The 18035-nt window shown below is 28.3% G+C and overlaps 1 protein-coding gene across 1 annotated transcript; it reads right to left on the bottom strand.

The window, feature by feature from the left end:
• Positions 1–614: 614 nt before the first annotated feature.
• Positions 615–6515, bottom strand: LOC145842859 (uncharacterized). The gene is made up of 7 exons (XM_082950337.1): positions 6431–6515; positions 4102–4278; positions 3714–3852; positions 3282–3366; positions 1848–3150; positions 1620–1740; positions 615–1036 (listed from the first exon to the last, which is right to left on the bottom strand). Exons 1-6 carry the CDS (start codon positions 6513–6515, stop codon positions 1625–1627), a joined length of 1905 nt encoding a protein of 634 aa, XP_082806463.1. The 3' UTR covers positions 615–1036; positions 1620–1624.
• Positions 6516–18035: the final 11520 nt, after the last annotated feature.

Here is an 18035-nt window from a genome sequence, read left to right as displayed (position 1 = left end):
TCTAGTAAACCTTAGTGTGATCTGTACAAAAGACTAACTGAAATGTTAGGTTGTTAAGTACAATTACGCAACTATGTTCCTTTTAAATACTTATAAATGTACAAGGTATTAATCCAATAAAAAGAATACAGAAATAAATATTCGCATAAATGTAATCTACGCAAAAACGAAAGAAAACGATTTCAAAGACGTATTAGCATGTTTCATATTTTTAAAAGTAGTAAATATATAAGATGTTATAAAAGCGTTGAAACAGTAAACTTTTTTATGTTCACCAAAATAAGAAAAATTTATTTAGTTTTTATATTAATTGTGAATTAGTAATTATTAGTTTTAATATAATTATGATATAATTTTTTCAAGCAACAAAATACAAAAATGTATAAACAGTGATTTAAATATCTTAGTAAAACGATATAATTGAGTTTTGCATTTCTTAGAAAACAAGTTTCTGTGTTTTTGGTATTGACGTATCTTTTAGATAACTATTTATATTTTATAAGAAAAACTAATTTTAATAAATATTGAAATAAAGACGCAAGTATTTAAAGTTTACTATTACAATTACTTTATTACTGCTTATCTTCTCAAGTTCTATGCTAAAAAATGTTATTAGTTATATGATCTATACGACTAATAGTTTGTAATATACTATTTGGTATTTAGTATAAAAATGGTTTGAACTTTTGTTACATTTATTCTGCACAACAATTCAAAAACAAAGTTCACGATGATAAATAATTTAACAAAAAATTCCCATCCCAAACGAACAGCTTCACTGTAGGCTTGAAAAAAATTGTGCCTCTGTAACACTCACAACTAAAATGAATTATTTTTACTCGAAAAAAAAAAGTGCTTCGAAGTTTTGTCACAGTAAAAACAGTCCGACACGAAAACAAACTATCGACTCATTAATGGTTGTGAGCGCAGAGAAAGCAATAAAAAGGTGCTGCAGATTCCATTTACATGCAAATCAACTTATATCTACACAGTACCGATATACTGGCCAAGGAATCTACTGTTGTCGTTTTGAGGTCTGTTAAAAAATAGATTAATGTTAATAAAATGGGTATAAAGTATGTAGTTTATTTAATTACGCGAACGTGCCTTTTGTTGAACAAATTAGATGGTTTTATAAGCTCTTAGGTGTTTTGGTAGAATTTGTTTGTGATAAATGTGTATGAAATATCCGTAAAGTTTAGATAAAGTCGATGTAAATCAAAACTTGCTCAAAAACAAATTACATAAAAGATTAGCTTTCTATTTGCGAAAACAATTAAATGAGTCATGTCACAAAAAAAAATTAAATGACAAATGACAAACGTCGTAAACTTTTTTAATGACTCAGTTGTTAATTAGAATCATTAACGCTTAGATTTTAATTTTTTGCCGTTCAAAATTTTTTTTAAATGATGTCAACAAACGGTACTTATATTTAACACAATACTTTAAAATGATAAGATGTTATAGATTTAATTTAAACAATGCTTCTGTTAAAAATCTGACAATTCAAATAATTTCAAATATATAACAAGCTTGCAACTATCAGTCAAACGACTAAACAATAACTACAAATATAGCTGAGCATGTATAGAGACAAATAAAACTTTTAAACTGACTAGCTTCAGCCTGACGCTGCCGTTGCAGCTGGCTGGTTAGAGAGCATGTTGAGAAGAAGGAGCATTGTGAGGTCCGATCCGGAATCCTTCAACAGCAACAAAGGCAAGATCTGGTTCAATCCTGAAATTTTATATGTTTTGTTAATAAGAAGTTTTATTAGTTTCTTATGATGTTACTAATATCAACTTAAAAGAAATTTAGACAAAACAAAAAAAAAAAAAACTGACCAGAGTCGGGAGTGACAGTGAGACCAGTTCCGTCATCGATGACTGTTCCTGGTTGCGCCTGTGACATCATCATGATCAAGACGAGGGTGGAAGTATCGAGTGATCCGTTTCCAAGCAACAGGAACGGCAGTAGGGAGCCCAAGCCGCCTGCTTGTCCTGCACCGCCCATGGCTCCGCCGCCTCCGAGCATCATCAGGAGAAGAAGATCTTTGGTGTCGTTGAGGGAGTCCATCAAGATGAGAGGAAGAAGCATGTTCATGTCCGGTGCGGCTCCACCAGCGGCTCCTCCGCCTCCCAAAGCTCCGGTCACGAGAAGCAACAGCAGAGTGCTGTCTCCGCCCAGCGCAGAAGAGTTTTTGAGGAGGAGAAGAGGAAGGATGCTCTGAAGACCCTCGCCTCCGAGACCGCCTCCGCCTCCGCCGAGGAGCGAGAACAGAAGGAGATCGGAGGTAGAGCTGTTGCCTCCCAGCGTGTCTCCGAGCAACAATATGGGAAGTAGGGCGTTGAGGTCTCCGGCTCCAGCTCCTCCTGCGCCTCCCAGTCCGCCTCCAGACACCATCATGATCAGGAGGAGGTCGCTGATGTCAGTGGAGTTATCATCGAGGAGGAGGATGAGAGGCAGGATCTGGTTCAACCCGGTGGCTCCCTCACTGCCGCTAGCCGACATTCCTCCCAAGAGAAGGATGGGGAGGAGCTTGCTCAAAGAGCTGTTGTTGTCGTCGTCGAGCATGAGAAGAAGGAGAAGCGGGTTGCTCATGAGGTCGGCGCCTCCTGCAGCACCGCCGCCGAGACCTCCGGAGAGAAGAAGGAGGGGAAGAAGGTCGGAAGTCTTGCTGTCGTCCTTCAAAAGGGTCATGAGAAGGAGGGGAGAGGAGAGAAGGTCGGTGGATCCGCCGAGGCCGCCCGAGTTCATGAGGGACATGATGAGGAGCAAGTCGCTGCTGTCGCTGTTGTCGTCGTCGAGGAGGGTGATGAGCAGGAGCGGGTTGGACAGAAGGTCTCCTCCCATGTTGGCGCCTCCCTGCGAAGTGAGGAGGATGGGAAGGAGCTTGCTGAGGGACGAGGAGCTCGAGTCGTCGTCGAGGAGGGAGATGAGGAGGAAGGTGTTCATGTCGAGTCCGGCGGAAACCTCTCCCGCCCTGTAGCCAGGCACTTTTTTAGTGTCGGTCGGCACGTTCTGAACGATGTCGTTGTAATTTTTGGCCATCTCGATCATCATTTTGCTGAGGTCGCCGTTGCTTGATGGGATCGTCATCCTCAATCCGCTCTCGTTCAGCTTGGCGTATGCGTGATCGATGGTTGCCTATTGAGAAATTCTCATAAAAAGTAGTAATTTATCTAAACATAATACAGTGAAGCTTGTTTTGTAATAATATCGATTTTGTCTGAGAATAATCAATTTGCGTTTAGATTTTCTGTTACAAAAAAAATTACCTTTTCTTTTTCTATTTTGACGGTGAGTTCAAGTAGCTCTTCTTCGGATTCGATAGGCATTTTAGGGATGGTAGTGTCGCGGCACCTGGTAAAAATAATTTAGTTTCTAAATTGGTCTAAAAACGTTTTGTAAAACACTTTGAGCTAGTTATGTAAAACTGTATAACAGTTTAATAAAAGCACACTTGGCCGGAAGTATGTATATATGTATACACATATCTTAAATTTCATTTTAAACAGCAGTTAAGCAAGTAAGTTATTTTTTTAAATGTTTTTTTAAAGCTAAACAATTTTGTTTCGTAAAGAAAACTTTGAATTTGAGCCACTACTCTACTAATTATAAAGTGTTTAATCAAATTTTATTTTCACCAGTTTCTTTATATTAAAGAGCATTGGGAAAATCACGAAAAAATTTAAAGCAAAATGATCAACCTCTTTTCTGATGCCCTGAGTTTCTTTGAAATGGAATAGTATTGGTCGGTAGTGGCTCCGATTTCCATCAATGCCGCTAACTCGGTTTGGTAGTCTATGCACTTCAGGCCATTATCGCAATCAGAATCAGAATTGCAAACTGAAAAGAGTTTTATTTATTCTATTGAATTTCTGACGTAAAAAATTATTTCTATCGGTAATTGGCTGATGTTAATCTTAACTTTTATATAAATAAATACATCCTTAAAATCACTTTTAAATTTTCTTAACTTTTAGTACTTTAAAAAGTAATTCAAAAAAAACTTGAGAAGTTTAAAAACAAAAAAGTAGTATAAGTTAACTATGTTTTTAACAATAACTATTTTTTGTTTACATATTAATTACATACCTTTGTAATTTTTTTTGATGACTGGTTTCACTCTAACGTGGTCTGCTACTTTCTTAGCTGAATACTTTCTCTCTTCCATTTTCGTGGTGACCTGAACCACTTTTGGATTTTTGTAAATGTCGTTGGTCGCGAAAGCGACAGCCACAAAGGCTAGTAAGCACAAAATTACTTTCATTTCTGCAAAACGAGTTTGTTGTGAGCAAAACGAATTACCAAATAAGTATCAACAGTTTATCACACATAAAATGCGCTTGAGTTTTTCGTACACTATTTTTGGTTGATTATATTTAAGCCTAGTTAGATGTGGTGTTTAGAAATAGTCGATTTTTAATTCAGTAGCTTAACTTATAGGTTATCAGTTTGTTTCTGATTTCAACGATATTGGCGATATTACTAAAATAATGAAAAATAAAACTTAAAAAACTCTATACCAAAAGATTTTTTAAACTAATTTTAGTAGTTTGTTAAAATAAGTTTTATTAAGTTCAAAATCTTTTCAAATTCAAATATTGATGCTTTTAATATTTAGATTTTTTTTGATTTTATTGAACAAACAAAGTTGAAAAATTTCTACTAGATTAAGTTTTTGAGATAATTTTTTTCCAAATATCAACTTAAAAAGTAAAAAATGCAAATTAATAATCTAGTTGTTCACTTTCGTGTACTACAAGTAAAATTGAGCTTTACCAGGCAAATAAGTGCTTTCAAATTGAAATAATTGATGCCTCTGGCCATTCTAACTTTTTAACGTTATTAGCAATTTAAAATTTTGCTTTACTTATATCTAGATTTTTTTTTGGCTGGAAGAATTTTAAATATTTTTGTTAAACATTCGCATTCTTTTTCTCAGCTAAATAAAACACTTTACTTAGCCTATGTTTTACTTTCATATATGTATCTGTGTCTGGACTTTTTGTAAGTTAATGAGTGAAAGAATTACTTATGTTTCAAATATTCATGGTTAAACTGTTTTATTGTAAATTAGTATGTTATTTAAACTATATTACAAATGAAAGTATTTAAAAGATAGTTTTTGCAAGCAATTTAAACTTTTACGTATTTTCATTGAAAAAATTATCTACAGATTATTATTTTTGTAACGACAAAACAAGTTTGAAAGGGCAACTTTATATTTTGTTTTAAGAAGTCACCGATGCGCCTTTTTGTGTTGTAAAATTTTGTAAATACTTTTAAAACAAGTTTTTCCAAAGAAATTGATTAATTAGGTAGTTTGTGACAAACTAATATTGTAAATAAATTAGAAACTTTAATTTAATTAATACTATAGCTTGTTCTTGTTTTTATGTAAATAAATCTGAAAATTTTAAAGCTTTATGCTTCAAATTAATTGGAAATACTTTGTAAACTAGGTTGTTTACAGCAATCTTAAAACTATTCTTATTGAACAATATGTGATAAATTACGGAGACTTGATTCTTAATGTAATAGACAGTTGAATTCTATTTAAAAATACTTAAAAAGCAAAAAAGACCTTAATTTAACTCCAACTAAAACATTTTGCACTTCTATCAAAAGTAAGTCAATACGTTAAAATCTTACTACGTTTTTGAAAATTAAGATGTTTTTTTTCATGCGATATATACAAAATATTCTAATTGTAACTTATTTAAAAAACATTTTATATAGAAACGAGTTTATCCCTACTTTTGCTAAGTTATTACTAGTGTCTAGCCGAGTTAAAAATAATTATTATTTCTTTTTTAATTATTAGGTTCAAATACTTCATCTTTTTAAATGTGCAGTCTTACATCATAAAGTAAGATCGATAAGACACAAAAATATTGCGAAAGTTACATTTAAAAACTATTATTTGAGTATTAGAAAAAGCTCATGTAGAATTATATGTGGCTATGTAGTAAGTGTTCTTTAAAATTATTGGTATTCTAAAGTATTTACAATTTAACAAATAGAATTAAACTTTAAAATTTCTAATTTTAACCACAAAATTTTGTTTTAACTTTGGAAAATACTTTAAAAAGCTAAACTAGTTAGTTCTAAAAGCATGTATTTTACTCAAATTAGAACATTATAATTCTAACTATGGCTAAAACTCTTTTTTTTTTCTCCATCAACTACTTTTAAAATTTTTAGAAACAAACTTGTTTTAAAATATTTATTTCGAAAAACTTTAAAGCTATATTATAAAAACTTTAATAGTTCAAAAGCACCAACTTTTTTTATTTTCCTTCAAAATTTTTCTGAGTTTGACCTAATTTTAAGTGTACAACTTTTTTTAGTTTTACAAGTATTCTAACATATTAAAGGATTAAGCTAACATATTTCAAAGTAAGCAGCATATTAAACTAACTTTTTTTGTTCGGAAACTTCTGACTTGTTGTCGCTTGTCCGAGTCGAGTTCGCTTCTGTCTCTTCACCGGCTTCCCTTCCGCCATAAATACTCGCAAGTTCTGACATGGCCTCGGGCGGTTCAGCAGGCGCACCTACCGTTTGTTTCTAAACAACATTTCAAAGTGACGTCACAGTCGCGGCGGTTCGCGCGCACACAGAAAAAAGCGCATCTTGTTTTTCGCATCCTGAAGAGCCACCAACGCCCTTTTTGAAACTTTCCAACTCTCAATCTCGCATGCCGGCAATTTTCGTCTCTAAATTGCCATCTCCTGCCGAATTACTCCTCAAATCTGTTTTTCACACGCAAATTGCATTATTTTGCGCATTCCGAGACCTCTTCTAATCTTTTGAACGCTTCCTCTTTATCAATAAACTTCGTAATTGTAAACATCCATGTAAAACCTCGTACTAAACCGTACATCGCGGCATCAGTGGTCTGGTGACATTTTTATCGGTGGACTTTAAAAAAAAATTGTTGTTTAACTTTTGTTGGGAGATATTTTTGTTCGGAAGCTGTGTGTTGGTAGTGTAAAACATTTTATTGAATTTAAAATTGAGCTTGGAACTAAAAATAAAGCGTTTTAAAAGTTTCACTGATTTGTTTACGTAAAATAACTACGTTCTAAACAAAAAAACTTTTATCGGTATCGTTGTTTACTTACTGTAATCAAAATCTATAATTCATCATACATGTTTATAACTTTTTGTGGCAGTAAAAATCCAAATTTGGTTGCAAATAGCTACTTAAAACAGTTTTGTTTTGCAAAAAGGTACTTTTTATCGATGACAACAAAATACTTTAACGAGCAATTTTTTTTGGTTTTAAGCTGAATAAAAAGACATTTTGAATTTATTTTAACTAATGATTACAGAGGACCGATTTTGTTTTAGTTTATACTTAATTTAACTTTTTCTATAAAGTTTGTGAAATGCATAACACAATCAAATGCATTATAAATTTAATTGAAATGTTCGTAGAAACTAAAGTTTTGCCATCGTACCACTGAAGTGTTTGTATTTCGTTATACTTGACATTACAAAATACCAACACACTGCTATTTTAATAATTATCATATTTTAATTTTTTGTTCATTAAGTGTTTTTAAGCAAAAGGTTTTTTTTTAATCTATTGTAGCTCTAAAATTTTGAAATATATTGTTTTTAGTAAGATGATTATTAATTGTTTCACAGTAATATCAATTTTAAAACTTGCCATATTTGTAATTTAGATAAAATTATATGTTATTATTACAACTTCCTTATAGTACTACTTTTTTCTTTACATTAAATTTTTCAATTTAGTTTTAATGAAAACGATACATATAAATAAACAAAAACTTAAGTTTTTTTATTTTGAAAAAATAGTTTTATGTTTTTTTGACATATGTTTATACATATGTCTAATAAATGCAATTTATATATATTCAGTTTTTTTTTTTGCTTTATATGAGAAAATACGTAAAACTAAATTTATTTATGAAATATTTTAATTATTTTATTCTAACTTTATTTATTTTTGCTTTAGAACAGGGGTCAAAAAACTGAAGCCTTCTAAGCAAAAAACTTTGGCTAGCGATGTGTTTTTCAACTAAAAACATACAATTTTAAACGAACTAAAAACGTTTTTATGGTAAAAAAATTCCAGTTAAGCTCTTTAGTTTATTTACCAACTACAAGTGGTTTAAATTGTTTATTTAATCACACATATTTGGTTTAAAAAAAAAACGTTTTTATATTGATTACTACATCTATTTTAAATAGCTGCGGCCCACGGAAGATTTGTTTCTAAGCAGTGCGTCCCGCAAGCGATTTTTTCTAGGAAAATAAGCTCTCGACTAAGAAAAGGCTGCCGATCCCTGCCTCAGAATTTAAGGTTTTTTTATTGTTGTAAATAATTTAACTAAGATGTTCTTTAAATTTTCCTTTAACAAGTTTTATTTATGAATTTTGAATAAGTGAAAATAAACAGTTACACAAAAAACTTATGACGAAAAATCTATAAAGAAAAAAGTTTTAATCAATTTCAAAACTTAATTTTTAGATTTTAGGAATCAGTAGACTAACAATAGTTATTTTTATAGAATAATTCCTTTCTTTATCAAACTTACAAGTATAGTATTTATTTCTTAAATGTCAGAAAAATTTAAACTTAAGTAAGAAAAACAATGAAAATATTTCTTGTTTGTTTTTTTCTTAACCAGCTAAACATTAAAATTGACAAATTAATTGTACAGAATTAAAGTTTTACTGAAAAACTAACCATACTATTTTTTTTGTTATTTTTAAACTTACTTTTTTAACTACTTAAAAAAGGGTTAAAGCTTATTTTAAAGTTTTTTAGAACATAACTTTCGTTGCACGGGTGACACATTTGCCTATGTTTAATTTTACACCGTGCGTCACTATTGCATGGACCATTTTTTGTCTTTATTCAAAGTTGTTTCTTATCACTTGTTTAAATTTAAACATTTAGTGGTTGTACTGCTAGTTATTACGATAACTTTTGTTAGAAAAAAAAGCTACGTTTTTTACAAATTAAATAATTAATTTTTAAAAAAGTCGTTTTAGTATATAAACTCTTAGTAAGTTTAAGAATTTAATACATTTTTTCAATTCAAATCTTTTAAATTTTAAGTATCAATACTTAGTAATCTTACAGTTTAAAGTTATTTTAATCTTATTTTAATTTTGTAATACTTAAAGCAAAAACTAAAATAAAATACCACTAACATTCATATTGTAAACCGCAATAGTGTACATTTACTTAATGTCTTACTTGTAATTTATTGGTAAGCATAGAATTTTAAGTCTAGATAGTCGGATTATTGTTTTGCTTTTTTTGATTTTAGCGTTTATTGAAAAAGTATTAAAGTTATGGTGTTTATTTGTCTTCAACTTTAAACACTAAAAATTTCGTAACTTTAAAAATATAAACTTAAGCGTTTGCTAATAAAGATCCTAGTGAAACAAGTTCAATGGAATATATAATAACAAATTTAAATAAGTAACTTTAACCAAAATAATTTAAAAAAGAACTTTAATTTGTAGAAGAATTTTAAAAAAATACTAGAAACTTTTTAATTTTAAGCCTTGTAAAAGTCGTTAATAGTATTTATCAAAAATATTAACCGTTTAGGTGTAAAATCAGCTTTTGCTGCTGTCTTGAGAATTTATATAGGTACACTTTAAAGAGCTCGATATTTCTTACAGTTTTAAAATTGTTGCTCAACAGGTATAGCTTTTTTTACAAACTATTAAAGTAATATTATTGTATCTGGCAAATATAATTGATTTATGAGTTTTATTTATGCTGTTTTATTATTTTGATATTCAAGCTTTTTACAAGGTCATTTTCAAAATTTATGATTGTTTACCTTAAAAAAACAAAAAGTTTTGCTTTGAAAGAAAATTACTTTTACTTGATTTTTTAGAACACAGGTTTAGTTATTGGTAGTAGTATAGGTAATAATCGTGACATAATTTATAAAAACATTGAAATGCTTAAAGTTTTACTGATTAAAAAAGCTTTTAATGCTTATTTTTTGTGTTAATGCAGAGGGTAGTCTAATATAGCAATAAAAATAAAATTTAAGCTTATATGAATGCATAAATATGTTAAAGTTTTATTAACTTAAATAATCTAATACTTTTATGATTACTTTTAGTTTGTTTAATGTTTATGTTCATATAAAATATCGTTATATCCGGCTTTATTTTACGTCACTTCTCTATAAAAAATAGAAGTTAATTTTTCTGAAACTTAGCTGTTGAAAATACAGTTTTATTCTCTTTCTGTATTATCAGCTGTCTTAAGAAAGGGTATTTTATCGAAATAAAATAAAAAAAAGTTTATAATTTACAAAATAGTTCAAATATTAATACAATTAATTCTTTACGGTGATAGTTAAAACAAAAGGGACCAGAACTGACTAATATATAACGTATTAAGGAGTTAAATCCTAGTTTTCTAAACAAAAAGTGCTCATTTTAAAATCAAAAAAACTGTGTATGTAAAAAAACACCTTATTGATTGGCGACGTTTCACTACTTATGAAAATAAAAAAGCTCTACAGACTATGTGAAAAACTAACTTGCATTACTAGAATGCATTAAAAATATAGCTGATATTAAACATTTTATCATATCCATGATACGATCATTGATAAGGTACACACTTTACGAGATTAGCAACCGCGCAAAATTAATTATCAAATTTAATACTTTGACTATGCTTTTCCATTGTGTTAGTTGATGTTTTAACTAAACGCACACTTTTGTTGATATAGTCGACCTTAACCTTACATATACGACCAACATCAGACTTTATAAGTATTTTGCTCGAAACCTTTTTTTATCTTACTTTTTTATGCTAAACCTATGCTGATGATAGGTAAATTAGTAATTGTAAACTACTTATGTAAGTTTAATTATACTACGAATTTTATAGACTTGAATTTGTATTTTTCAATTTGTTATTTTCACAAACTTTAATACATTAATGTAAGATGTTTAATGTTTACTACAAAGTGTTTAAAAATTTCAACTATATTTTTTGTTTTTCAGCTATATAGTTTCTGTATATCTTAAAAAACTCTGTCTGTTAACAGTTAGTAATACTGGGTGCAAGACAAATACTTTTTTTTATTTGCAAAACTTTAGATATTTTTTGAGATATTGCTAAATTAAGTTTTAATAATTTTTTTATGGAAATAAGTTAAACTGAAAAACTCATTTTCTGTTTTAGAAAAATATGTATTATTTTTCGAGTTTCGGTTCTTTAAACATTTTTCAAAGAACTTGAATTGTTTAAATTTGAATCTTTATGAAACTCGTTCGATATTTTAAACATTCCAAGTATTTTATTTTCATAATAGTTATGATAAAACCAAATTAAAGTTTTTTAAAGTTTTATTTTAGTTTTGAACTATACAAACAAAGTTTTTTATTGTTAATTTTATTACTTCAATTTTATAGTTAAAATTTTCGTAGAAAAATTATATACTTATTGTTTTTGTTGTTAAACGACAACATTTTTTTTTAGAAGCAAAAGTATTAATAAAAGTTGATTTGTCACTTTGACTTTCAAACTCGTTCAAAAGTAATTATTGTAAACTTTTCCTTGATATTCATTTTCAATATTTAATAAATAAGTTTACATGTTCTAGAAAGATAAAAATCTATAGACTAATGAGAAATTAAAGCGAAAGTATAGTGACGTAATAATCAAAACAGATAATTTTAATTCTATTATATTTCAGTATAATTCATTTTGCTCAAAACTTGATATGGTAATTTGTTATCATATATCAATATCTACATTTATTGTAGTTTTTCTGTTAAATACAATAAGCCCAAAGTTTTATGAACAAAACTAATTGTTGAAATTTTAAAACAACTCAAATTCTTCATCAATTAGCATGAATAATTAAATTATTCAAAGACATAATTATGTCTTGATTCATTTTATAATTACAACTGAGCTTTAATAGTCATTTTTTAACTTTTGTTCTAATATTTTAAAATTCATTCAAGTATTTGTGTTATTTTACTTCTTTTGATATTACACAAACTTTCTAATACAACTTCTAATTCTGTCTGCTTATAAATGTATTTATTCAGAAGTTTGTGTTAACTGAGCTTACCTTTAACTATACTTTTTAAATTTTTTCTTTATAAAACTAATATCACCTGGTTTTAACTGACAAAACTTTATAAAAGTTCATATACCTTTTTTGAGCTCTATTATAACAACCAAGTTGTGTTTCTTGAACGTTATTATATATTAATAATTTGGTTGTTAACAATATAAATACCTCATTTAGGAATATTTTTCTTTAAAGCTCAATCGATTTTTGAAATACAATTGGTTTTACTGCTTGACAGTATTTAGTGGCAAACACATTTCAGTCTTTTTGAAATTCAAAGTAAGCAGCAACTTTTTATATTTGCTCTTAGTTTTTTGTAATCCTAAAATACATTTCACTTGTACTAAATTACTTTAGATTAAATTTGTAGTTATGCTAATAGCTTTTCATGCCTGCCAACTATAAGGTTATTGTAAGAATCTCACTATTTTTAATCTTAAATGTCCTTTCTATAAAGAAAAGTTTACAAAATCTGTTTTATTTGCTGCCTAATTTATAAGTTGTCTTAAATTTTTGAATATACACAAAGATCTTATTATAAAATAAGCTGTTTTATTTTGCACTGGAAACAAATATCAAGAACCAACAAAGACTTCAACTAAAACTTATAAACTTTATATCTAGACTTTAGTCTCCAGATTTTTCATGAATATTTGAATTCTGATAAGTTTTTGTTGCATCTTTCTAAATAAAACTAATTCTATCTATTTTTCATTACTTTTCTTCTTAAGCTTGCCTTTTACTTTTTATGTCAAAATTAGACCTCATAGTTTAGCAATTCAAGTCAAACATACTGTTCAAAAGTTTTTTTTTTTTAAACTATTAAAACCTTTAATAAAGTATTGTTTATTCAATTGACTAGTAAATTCAAAATATGTAGTGAAAAATATTATAAAAAACCACAATTGTTTTTAAGTAGTTGGTGTTTGAATAGAATCAATAGAAGGAAATTATATTTACTAGTCTTCTTTACTGTTAAAATCAAATAAAACCCATAGATTAAAATCCTTGTTAAACCTGAGAGTTTTTTGAACCTATTGCTTTTCTTAAAACATAAGAAAAGTTAAACACTATTTCACTACTAAAAAACAACCTTTTAATATCAGTATGTTTTCAAACATCAATCTCATTGATAAACATTTATAATCAAACTTGTTCCTATTATAAGTCAGTGAAGCCATAGCACAAGTTTTGCCTATTTGTGTTATTGTAGCTTATTTAACTATTATCCCAATGAGTGTTCCTTTTATTTCAATTTTGCCAAGATTCCCAGTTATGGGTTGTAAATAAGATCCTTTCCTATGTAGAGTAGTATTTTAGTTGGGACTTTCAAATCTTTTACTACATACTCACCAATTTATAATCATGCCTAAAATAAAGCACTACCAAGTTATTGGGCACTTCTCTTATAAACTTTTCAATATGTTATTAAAGTGTATTTTTGATCAAATAAGTGAAGTTATGTTACTGACACGTATCCTTGTTATTTTATCATCATGTACTTCTATTTTTATTGAGCTAGAGCCAAATATGCCCCTCTAGACAGTTAGCCCGGTCCATCTACCATTTTCGTTTTATGGCATTACCGGTTTCCATGTATTCCACCATCTATCTCTTTAAGCATTCTGACTTTTGTAGATAGGCAGATTTTGAACTGTTAGTATTCCTCTCTCCCATTTTTTATGTCGTACAATACTCGAATTGCTATTAAATCACCAATCGCCTTGTTATAAATTGAAACCACTTATAGTCCAACGCAACTACAAACAAAATTTTGAAGGTAATATTCAACGTAAAACAGGCAATTTTTTAATTATTTCTACACATAAAAATTAATCTTGGAACACAAATTTCTGCTTCACATGCATATGTATCATGTCGAGTACAATGGGTTAGGTTTTCATTCAGCAACTTTCTTTAAAAGTTATCTTCGTAGTAAAGTACATTATCCACCACTTTTTACTATGCACAAAACGTTCGAAAGAACCGAAAAGTCTATTTGCGTTTTCAATAGGTTTATTTTGCACTAGATCCATATCCTTGCTCAATCAGTTTTTTAGTCATCTTGACACGTTCAGACAGATCTAAGGACACAAATTTGTGCTTTGCAGGCATAAGTGTCATGCCATGCATAATGTTTTAAACTTTCACTCATCAACTTTCTTCCATTTTTTTCTACAACATATGAGATTTCATTCACAACTTTTTTGTTATGTACAAATCTTCCGAAAGAATAGTCCAACTTGTTTGCATTTTCAATAGGTTTATTTTGCACTAGATCCATATCCTTGCTCATAACCTCAACGACAATTATGAAATTTGGGCCTTGTGGTTTTTCTGCAATAGATTTCATTTTTGAATAAAAAGAAACGATTAGTGGACTTGATGAGCAGTATTTTTTTTATTTCCAAAGCTCCCACGGTAATTTTTAAATCCATCTTAGAGAATTTGTTTTTGCAAAGCTCGTTCCAGCTTAATTCAGGAAATTTCAAGAACTTATTGCTGTTATTTCATCTTAAAATACAACTTTTTCTATTTCATTGACCACTAAATGATTAAAATTTAAGACTTCTTCTGACTTAACTGCTCACATTATATACCCTGCATTTTCAAGTTCGTTCAGCTGAAATTTTGCTGCTTTTATTCTATTGATAGCTTTTGCACTAATTGAATTGCGATTTTGAATATGAAAATTGTCAGTTAACAGTTCAACTGCTAATATTTTGTTACTTATGCTAAACTCTGATCATTTGAAATTTTTTCTATCATTTTTTAATTTTATAAACCAAATCGTACTAACCATACTATTACTGAATATTTTACTAAAAATTATTAATAAATGTAAATAGTTATTACTAATTTAAATGTTATTCATGAGCAAGAAATTATTACGAAATTTAGAAATTCTAGTAAAAAAATTAGCACTGGTGTTCTATCATCTTAACTACTACCTAGAACGTTAAAACTTTTTGATCGTGTACTACTAGGCATTGTTGCCAAAATTTAAGCACTATAAGCTTTTCATGCTTGAAGAAATTAGTTACATAAAGTTTTCATAAAACTTGATACAATAGAAGTATTTGCTACCTGTAAGCTGCAAGTTTTTGAAAACAAAAAAAGTTTATAAACAAATACTGATTTGTTAAGCAGTGATCTAATGGCTTATTTATTTAAATTTACTTGACAAATATAACTTTAAAATAAAAGTAAGTATTTTTATATACAACAGTCTTACAGTGTAATTACTTTAATGAACGCTTATGATTGTTTGTTAATTTAACAAAATCTAAACACAAACAATTCTTTTTTTTAGTTGTTCTAGAGCAGGGTTTCCCAAAGTGGGCGATATCGCCCCCCTGGGGGCGATTTTAGTAATTTGGGGGGCGATAATTAGTAAGGGGGCGAAAGGGTGGGCGATAACTAGTAAGGGGGCGATTTTAAAATTTTGGGCTGTCATAAGATTTTTACTTTTTTTCTTGCTATTTTACTAATTTTAGCTTGCTATTAATTATTTGACCCTGAGGTGAAACTTAAACAAAAAAGTTTATTTTATTTATGTAACAGATAGAAAAAACAATCAAGTGCTTATGACTCCTACTTTCAAGTAAATATTTCCTTATTTAACAATTACATAGATCATAGACGATTTAAATCCCTCTCACTATTTTATAACCTGACATATATGTTATTTGGGATCATAAATGGTTTGTAAAAATCTATGTTATTTATTATTAACTATCACCTCATGATATTTACAGTTTTTTTTTTTTTGAAAAGTCACTAAGTTAGACTAAGAAATAAAACTATACAGAGTTGACAATTTACCTAGAAACCTGGAAAATTTTGAAATTTGACAATTTAGGCAAAAAAATTACTTAGAAAAAATCTGGAACTTTTAACAATTTTAACATATTAAGTAGTAAAATTTAGATTTGACACAAAAAGCTATCATATAGATAAAAATATGGATCCCTTCGAGGCATATACTTTTGAAGTAAACGACTTACAAACTGACCTTGAACTTAAAGTAAGTTCTTCCAAAGAACGATATGAAAGCTTTTGGACTCAACAAAAACTAAGGCAAAAGTATCCAATCATTTGAGAGGAATTTAGACTGTTGTTTATAGCTTTTCCTTCTAGCTATGTTGTTGAGAAAGCTTTCAGTTCAGTTATCAGCATCTTGAGCAAAAGATCTAATCTAGATATTTATAAAAGAGGTGACTTAAGGCTCTATTTTACTGATTAAGAATCAGATTAGAAAAACTTGCAAGCAGTCATGAACCTTATCCTCCACATAATATTAGACTTCATTAGCAGACATTATTTTTTGAAAGTTTTTTAATTTTATTTGATCTTTTGAAATATTTCTTATTTAGCCTGGTTTGTATTGTATTCAAGTAGTCTTTTTAAAATAATAACTTTATTAAGCTATTTATTCTACAACAGGTTTGCACAATGCCTAATAAATATTAATCATGGTAGACTTCCTCTTGAGTTCGTCTTTTTTACCCAAAAAAAAAGTGCAAATTTTTATTTTCTTAAATTTAACTTAAGTAAAGTCTATTACTAACTAAATATTTATAAAACAAAATATATATAATATTTAATAGCTTGTATACATCTTTTTTTTTATGAAAGTTTGTTTTATATTGAAGTGGATTTCATGTTTAATCTTAACATTATTGCATATAACATATTGAAATTTGTCATTTTGTAAAAAAAAATTGTAATAATTTTCTGAGTTTGCACTTTTTGATTTTTTTCAAAGTGCGAACTCAAGCGGAAGTCTACTATATTTATTAAATGGTTTATGTTTTAAAGTTGTTAATAGTTTTATTTTGACCTTGTTAATTTTGTAGTTCATATTCGTCGTTTTACATTACACTAAAAGTTTTTATAGCATAGTGATTAAAATATTTGTTTGAAAGACAGGTTTTTGTTATTACTTGTTTAATCTGTATATAACTTATATCATTATATAACTATTATCTGATTGTATTTCTGGTAACCATTAAAGTTTTTATGTCTATAAAGAATTTTTCGGTTTTAAAAGAGTATAAATTTGAGGTCTCAATTTCAAATGACTTCTACGTTTTCATTTAAAAGTTTCTTAAACTCAATTTTATTTTCTAACTTTATTTATTATTGTTAAAAAAATTATTATTATATAAGGAGTTTTAAACTATTAATACAACTGTTTTTTGTATTATCTTAATTTAACATATATTAGCAATTAGAACATACTTAGTTTATTTTAATACTTCAACACTAGCTTTTAGTTTTTCACTGTTTTCCTCTGTTAAATTATTAGAGGCTAATAGCTAGAAAAAAATATATAAACATAACTAAATAAGCCATCAGAAAGACTGCTACAATTACAAAAAAAAATTTTTAACCTAGTTAAAAGTTTTTTTTAATTGATTACTTTCTGTTCTCAGAATTAACTGTAAAACATTGGATTTTTTATTTTTGAATTTTAGTAAAGAAAAAAAATTGTTAGAATTAAGGTTTAGTTCCCTAAAGATTATTCCAAGTCAAATACTATTACATGGTGTTGTACTACAAAACAAATAGTTTAAAAAGTTTGAAATTAAATTTTTAATTTTACAACTAACTTGCTTACAATATATCTTAGCATTGAAATTAATAAATTTACTGCATTAATTGAAGCTGTTGATGAAACCACTTTTCATGTAAGATAATCAACCAGTCGGTCAAACTTCCTCAAACTAGATCAGAAATTATTTTTTAACTTTTATTTTATTATGTGTAAAATAAACTGTTCAGTTCATTATTTTATATTTTTTTAATCTCTGGTATAGTTATTTTAAAACATGCCTATTTATAAAATAATTTAAATATTTTGTGCGGCTTAAATAAATTACTTATTATTAACTTCTAAATGTCCGAAATTTGCTA

Source organism: Thalia democratica, chromosome 8 (assembly GCF_965202585.1).
Source record: "Thalia democratica chromosome 8, ktThaDemo2.hap1.1, whole genome shotgun sequence".
NCBI lineage: Eukaryota > Metazoa > Chordata > Thaliacea > Salpida > Salpidae > Thalia > Thalia democratica.
This window is presented reverse-complemented; position numbering and strand designations above follow the sequence as displayed.